The sequence below is a fragment of the Acanthochromis polyacanthus genome, chromosome 16, assembly GCF_021347895.1.
Source record: "Acanthochromis polyacanthus isolate Apoly-LR-REF ecotype Palm Island chromosome 16, KAUST_Apoly_ChrSc, whole genome shotgun sequence".
Taxonomy (NCBI): Eukaryota; Metazoa; Chordata; class Actinopteri; family Pomacentridae; genus Acanthochromis; species Acanthochromis polyacanthus.
Window position 1 is genome coordinate 12,975,001 of NC_067128.1, and position 7,905 is coordinate 12,982,905.

The following is a 7,905-nucleotide window of genomic DNA, read 5'->3' on the forward strand; positions in this document are numbered from 1 at the left end:
GCGCGCCCAGCAGCGCAGAAGCTCCATCCCGTTCTCTCCTCTCCGGAGCGCTCCTCTGTGGATATTTCCACTCCGCGCAGGATGGATGACGAATTCCTCTCTAATTTAAACCCGGCTCTGGCCGGAGACCCTGAGGCTTTCAGCCCCAACTCCACCGAGGAGCCCGGCTGGTGGGCGTCCTCTGACGGCGGGGAAACGGTCCACTTCGCCGTGCGCTGCGTCATGACCTCGGTGTACATCCTGATCATCACCGTGGGTCTGCTGGGCAACATCACCCTGGTGAAGATCTTCATCACCAACAGCGCCATGCGGAGCGTCCCCAACATCTTCATCTCCAGCCTGGCGGCGGGAGACCTGTTACTGTTGGTCACCTGCGTGCCCGTGGACGCCTTCCGCTACTTTTCCGAGGAGTGGGTGTTCGGCGAGGCGGCGTGCAAACTCATCCCTGTCATCCAGCTCACCTCGGTCGGCGTGTCCGTGTTCACGCTCACCGCGCTCAGCGCGGACAGGTAGGAGGGCTGGATGTGGAGTGTCTGACGAACAGCGTGTCTGATTTCTTCCGAGTCATTTTCAAATGGCTTTTTGAGATGTTTCATTCGCATTTTCTTACACTATCCGGGTGTATCACAGTGGAAATGTGGAATTCCACCCTTATGATATTCCCATATGGAAATGAAATATAACTTCTGTTTGTATTTCTTGTGCATTTTGCACTTTACTTGGACACTCAGTGATGACATACCATCAAATATAATCCTACAATATCTTCATATAGCACAGATGAGTGTCCAGCACTCAAAAAGACACTTTTTGTGGTAGTTCTATTTCATGTGATTCTGTCATATAAGCATCTTAAATGTCCATGTGGTAAAAATAATCAGTGCATTTAGATTTACTAAATTACACTCTGAGGTACTTTTATGCACCTCTACACCCACTCCACACTTTTCTGGTACTTTTTACTCCACTGAGTTTAAATTATGAGTCAAATTATGCTATTACATACAAAACTTGGCGTCACATTGTGACATAGAACTTTATTTTTTCAGATAAATAACACGGCATTAATGCACTTTTCTGTAATCCCAGCTTTTACTTTTCACACATTTTTCTGATGACACTTTGGCTGCAGTACATTTGTCAGTGCTGGATATTTGCTCCTCCAGCGTTTCCTCAAAGGGTTGTACAGCTTCTTTAATGTCAGTAAAACTTGCTGCCGCTCTGATCTCTGGTTCGCCGTCTTGTCACTGTGATGCTGAAAGTGTGGCTGTGCAGTTAAATGAGTGACGTGGTCTTATTCTGCACCTAAAAATGTCCCCATCTCCTGTATGTGGTGAGAAGTAACTGCTACTTCAGTAAAGTTGTAAATGCACTTCTATGGAACTAGTATATTTCTGTATTTTGTATATACTTTGATTAGTCTATGCAGTATTTCACAGTGAAATATTGCACTTTTGACCCACTTGCTCACTGTAGTTATTTGACAATTAACAATCAGGATCTTGCAAAGAAACCACATGATGATTTTATTATAATAAACATGATGCATTATTATAAAATGAACAGCCGTACAGCATATGGTAAAGCTCTACTATGACCTGCCACAGCATTTAAGATGTAACAAATGAATTTTTTTCAGTTTGTTTGTCAGAGTTTTGCGGATTAACACATTCTGGGTTGGGATCTGTTTGGTCTCTGCTTTTATCTGATCCTTGGAAGAAGCAATGACAAGCGATAAGTGCTTTAATTTTTTAAGTATATTTTGATAATGAAGCTTTAATTTAAATTTAATCCCCTCATATCCCTGCAAGAACTAATCTGCTGGGATATTTAGGTAGCGTCCTGCCTCCTTTCATTTAAAACAGACCTCCAGTGCTTGCAGTGGGACTCTCCGCTCCGACTGCGATCACAAAGATGAGCTGCACTGCAGGTCTTCATTGAGTCGCTCTGACTTGATTTCTGTGGAGCTGCTGAATGAATCTAATGTTAAATTTGGAGCATATTTTCTGACTGTGAGAAAATATTAGAGGGGCATCTAATTAGGATGAGATATTCGGTCGCAGCAGGAGCAATAAGCCGGACATTCTGCAGGAGGAGACTTCATTTGGAGAATATCTAGATTAAACAGTTTAAGACTGATGTTGTGGTAAATTTGTGATTTATCGCGAGCTGCAGGCAAAGAGTCTCCGGAGCCTTGTGTGTACTCTGCAGCATAATTATAGCTGCTTAAGCTGATTTGTGGCAGAGCATTGATTAGTATTAGATAATGTCCATTCCTGTTTGAATGAAGGGGGGAGGGGTGCTGGGATATAAAGGAAACACTGAGGAGAACAGTGACGCAAGAAAAAGCATCGCAGGCTGACTACAAATAGAACACAACAGATATGACAGAGTGGCACAGTGTGGCCACCTTCTGAGCATAAAAATATTTTGCAACCCTCCTCCTCCTCCCAACCTGGTGAAGCGCAGAATGCCTTAGTCAGCATTTACAAAAATCAGACCTGCCAATATAAATCTTCAGGTAGCACAATATAAAAGGATGCCTGGTGACCTCATTTTAAGCTCATATGGCAAACCCAGTCCTCACAATATTTTATGGGAGATAACTAAATTGCATTTATGTTTTGAGGTGGACATATTTTCTAGCAGGAGATGTTGGTCTGTGGTCTATCACAAATGCATTTGTAATCAACCTGTCTTTGCCATTTATTTTACCACTTTAAAGTTGCTCATTTTAAGCCAACCAATCAGAAGTGATGCAAGAGAAAGCTACAATCAGTAAATTGAAATCATGATACTTCCCTAAAGCTAAACAAGTATGGTTGGTGACTAAACTTAACCAAGCTTCTGCCATGTACTGATTATTGTGCAAGTGTGATGTTTTTCTAAGCCAAACCCTAGCACGAAGTTTTGGTTTCTAAACCGAAGATTGAGTGAAAACTAAAGTAAGACATTTAAATCTAAGTATTATAATGGTCCTTAATGGGACACAGACCCTGGCCACCATCAGAATTTAGAAAGCAGTTAAGTTCTGCTAGTATAGAAAAATAATTTGTGGACAATAGGTTGCATATGGACACAAAGAGGGTTTCCATTTTAAAAGGTACAAACCAAGGACGGACTAACAGACTATGGGGTCCTGGGCACAGGCATGTAAAAGGCCCCTCTACCCCTTCCATAAAGGAGCAAAACATCAAAACTAAACGCAACTTCATTGCTTTGTTTTCACAGGATTTTTCCTGCATAGAAGAATTTTTGTAACTCACCCAAAGCAGTTTTAGATGCCACCAAAGGAAAATCACCAGCACAAAAATGAGAACTGAGGATTAAACTAGCAATTGAAAATTTTCTCAGAGTGTGTTTACTTAAGACATCTTTGACATCCAGCAGTTTACTTTCCTCTCATTAATAGTTTTAGTTTAAACATGACACTGGCGCTGGAGAAGCCACCGAGGCTGAATTGTTTTACCAGGCCCAGGGCACCTCATGCTAATTAATCTCTGTTCTACCATCCAAAGTCTAGCCGTCCATCTCGTTGGGCTGTTTAGCCACATTAGCTGCCTTCTTCTCTGGTAACTCCATGTATCTAGTGGAACAGTAGGTGGCAGCATAGAATGTTTAACATTGGTTTGTAATCCAGCAGCAAAACCAACAGCAAAATGCGCATAGGTTTTTGTCAAACAAAACAGCCTCATTGCTTATAGTGTACGTGGACTAATCATGCTATAGTCAGCCTCCCTAAAAGGTCATTCTGAGCCCTGCTTTGTGTCATTTTGTGTCTCTTTGTCGTCTTTCTTCGTTAGTTACAAGATTTAACTACAGCAGCAGACTCGTGTGTTGCTTCTGAATCACTTTCTTCTTCTCTTCTCTCTTCTCCTCCTTTCTTTCTCTCCGTAAATATAAAAAAATCCCCCAACAGTGCAATAAAAAGTGCTCAGACTTGCATGTGGTTTATTACAATAGACACAATGGGATAGACGTTGTAGATGTGGGGGCACCTCACTTGTAGGAACATTATTTCCCACATAAGAATGTTTTCTATGAGTCAAAGTGTGTAAGGTTTTGGACATTCAGTTCTTGGCAGGACTGTTCAAGAGTGAAGGTTCATCTAAGGCTCAAGAAATGTCAGTGACAGTCTTCTGTATAGTGACAGTTTCGAGCCTTGTCACAGCAGCTCATTCATGTCCCTGGAAATTAAATATAAATGATCTCTGGTGTGTTTAAAGTCCAGCTCTGAGGCCAGACAGTCTTTCAGGTTTGTCTGTGTGTGCACAGATGCACAGTATTATGTAAAGGAGGGATGAAGATGGGGAGCAGCTTGGATGATGGAGAGGAGGAGCGATAATGATGATACATGATGACAGAGTGATGAAAATAGAAAATTCAAACTGAAACTGAACTGACAGAATGACAGAATGAGACAGTGTGAGAGAGCATGTAAATTAATGAGAAAGAGGAGAAAGAAGAGGCCGATTCCAACATGTTCTTCTGAATTGATAAATGTATTTTACTCCAACATGCACTGTGTTTCTTTAATGTTTTTCATTGAAGAACATAAGCTAGACTGGTCTTTAAATCTGATCTGTGTCCAAGAAAAGCCCTGGCATTGGTGAGAAACTTTGCTAGACTGTGCATCCAGTGCTTTACAAAATCAAACTGCTTGCAAACTGCAGAGTCTAGTTCAGAAACTTTCGAAGCACTGCTGAATAAAACTGACTCATTGCGGGTTCCTGCCCAGTTAACGATCAGCACAACACAGAATCTTGACCATCATCAGTCTGGTTGGGTTTGCAGTGCTGACGCTGGTGGCTGCAGGGAAGGTAGAGGTCATATTACTGCTGCTACTCAAATTGGTGATTAGCGTCTTTTTGCTACAACTTGTGGCAGTTACATGGGTTTGTGGCCAGATGGTGTTGGAGGCATAGTGAATTAAATTCAAACAGAGGCTTCGTCACCTCACTTGGACTATTTTACCTTGTGACTGGTGTGACTTCCAGTTGTTCCTTTCATTGAAGAAGTGTCTATGAGAGGCAGAGGTCTCCAGTTTTCTTTGATCTTAAAGGAAATGACTGATGACAGAATGCAATCGTTAAAAGGATTGTATGATCACGCCTCTGCTCTCTTTCACTGAGCGTTGGGAGGAGCCTCATATTTAGGCACTTTAGTTGATTGTGTTACTGGCTGTGAATAAGACAGGCTCTTAGGTGTATCAGTGTTCCATAGAAAGCAAGCAAGATGAAACAAACAAAAATAACATGGTCAATTGTATGCTTTAGATGTGCAGGAAAGTGGATTTTGTTGTCTTTAGACAAAGCCAGGCTAGCTCTCTTTGAGTTTGTTAGCCAGCTTCTGAATGTAGCTACAGGCTGCTGTTTCTTTCCAATTCCAAAGCACTACTCAAAATTTTGAGGCTGCACAGCGACTTGGTGGTTATGTAGTATTTTCGCCTCACAAGAAGAAGATCCACGGTTAGCATCGTGGCCTGGGTCTGGGATCTTTCAGTGTCTATTTTGCATGTTCTCCCTGTGCATGTGTGGGTTTTCACTGGGCACTCCGGCTTCCTCCCACAGTCCAAAAACATGCTGATGTTAACTGATGATTCTGAGTTGCCTGTAGGTGTGAATGTGAGTGTGATTGTGTGTCTCTCTGTGTAGCCCTGTTATAGACTGGCAGCATGTTCAGGGTGTCCTTTGTCTTCGTTGTAAGTCAGATGGGATAGATTCCAGCCCCCCGCGACCCTAGTGAGGATAAAGCAGTGTACAGATAATGAATGGATGGATGGCCAATATTACTTCTTCTAACATTTCCAACTGTATTGATGAAACTTAACGCAACAGTCCTTCCATCCTTTTCCTTCCACTTATCTGGGGTCAGGCTGTGGTGGCATCAGGCTACATTTTATTTAAATAGCACCCTTAAGTGCATCCAAAGTGCTTTGACAGTCAATCCATGCAAACACAGAGATAATCTGGCAAGACAAAAGGAGACAAGGCAGAGGAATCAAATAAAATAGTAAAAATTACATTAATAAAGTCAAATGAATAATTAGCCAGATTAGCATACATCAAACAAAGGCCCTAGGCCATTTATAAACTGAAGAATAAGACTAAAGATTAAAAATTAAACATCAAAAATTACAGAAAAAAAAGAATTAAATAGGATCTTCCAGACCTCTGTCTCCCAAACAATGTTCCTCCTGGAGCATCCAAAAGTATTCCCAGGCCACAATAGATATATAATTCCATCCAGGTAGTTCTGTGTTTACCCTGAGGCCTCACCCCAGCTGGGCATACCTTATTGTTGGTTTGAGTGTTTCTGAAGCTGCTGATCTCCTGGATTTTCACCACAACAGTTTCAAGAGTTACTCAGAAGAGATAAACAAAAACTTCCAGTGAGAGAGGTCAGATTGGTTGAACCTCACAGGCTACAGTAACTCAGATCATCATTCGACAACTGTGCTAAGCAAAAAAGCAGCTTAGACTGACTGCTGTGAGCCAGGAGCAGATACGTGAGGCTGCAGTGAATACAGAAACACCAACAATGGACAACTGAAGATGGAGAAAGGTAACCTGGACTGATGAATTTCTGTGGAGGATGCAGTTTATAGGTTAGAATCTGCAGCATGAATCCATGGACACAACCTACCTGATGTCAACAGTCCATGCTGATGGTGTGAGGAATGTTTTCTTGGACTCTTTTGGCCCCTTAATGACAGCAACCGCGGTCTGAATGCCACAGCCTATCTTGGTGTTGTTGCTGATCAGGTGCAAGCCTTTCAGTTCACAATTTCCTGTCTTCTCTTGGTTGGTTCCAGCAGAATAATGCACCATGTCATGAAGTTAAAGTGAAACTGCTTTCAGGAATGTGAAAGTGAGTCCAATGAGCCTCAGCAGATGTGAATCCAGCCGAACATCTGTTGGACGTAGTAGAACAGGAGATTAGCAGCATGAAGGTTCAGATGACAAATCTACAGAAGAGATGCAATGAGTCCAGACCAAGAGCAAGTGTTCACAAGCTTTTCTAACAAAGTGCTTGTGGAGTGTATGTAACCATTTCCTCCCCTTTCATTACATTTAAAGCAGTTTTTATGTTTTCTATCTAAAACTGGAAACCAACAGAATCTACAGGCTAGTGGTGTAAGTATTGCAATTTACCATCATCATCATCCACGAAAAAGTTAGAAGCATGTCTCCCTTTGCAACTCTCCTGTATTTTTGTCAAAGAAAACTGTTACCCAATGTATCTTTGTTTAAAACCCAGTCGAACTGCAGTGTGAAGACAAACGCCAGCAGCTGAGTAAACACATCAATAAATACTGAGACTACAAGATGAGGTTTTGGACTCACTGTTCCAACACCTGACTGTAAATCCTCTCATGTCCATCCTCGGTGAGGTGGGGCCGAGTCACCGGTGACCCAGTCTTTCATAGCTGAACAACTTTTTAATTTGTGTGGCCTGCAAGATGACTCAGGCTCTGCAGACAGCCACAACTCACCGGGTGACACTCAACAAACACTTACAACTGTAATTTGCCTCTGAGCAGGGGGCTGAATGTGTGTGTTCCTTCTCAAGTGTCCTCCATGTGTTGTAATTGCCTGCACTGCTGGCACCGTGAAAGATGTTATTTCCTGTCTGCTCGCCACGTCAGCACTCCTGACCGGTGATCGCTGAGCGTCTTAATAACTAATGATGACGCATGAAACGCTCCCTTAATTAGCAATTAATGATCTAATTCTCGATGAAATATTTAGACCGAGATGCCCTCTGTTTCACTTAAACACAAATTCATCAAATGAAGCAGGGAGTCGTGGCGTCAGGGTTAGAGACTTCCTCTCTGCTTCGCTCTGTCTGGAAACAAACAGATGAGAGAAAACAAGAAAATGCCAGGATCTTGCAGTGGTTGGG

At 42.3% G+C, this 7,905-nt stretch overlaps 1 protein-coding gene across 1 annotated transcript; it reads left to right on the forward strand.

Moving 5' to 3' along the window:
- Positions 1–81: 81 nt before the first annotated feature.
- Positions 82–513, forward strand: LOC127530396 (neuromedin-B receptor-like). The gene has a single exon (XM_051937053.1). It carries the CDS (start codon positions 82–84, stop codon positions 511–513), a length of 432 nt encoding a protein of 143 aa, XP_051793013.1.
- The last annotated feature ends 7,392 nt before the right edge of the window (positions 514–7,905 follow it).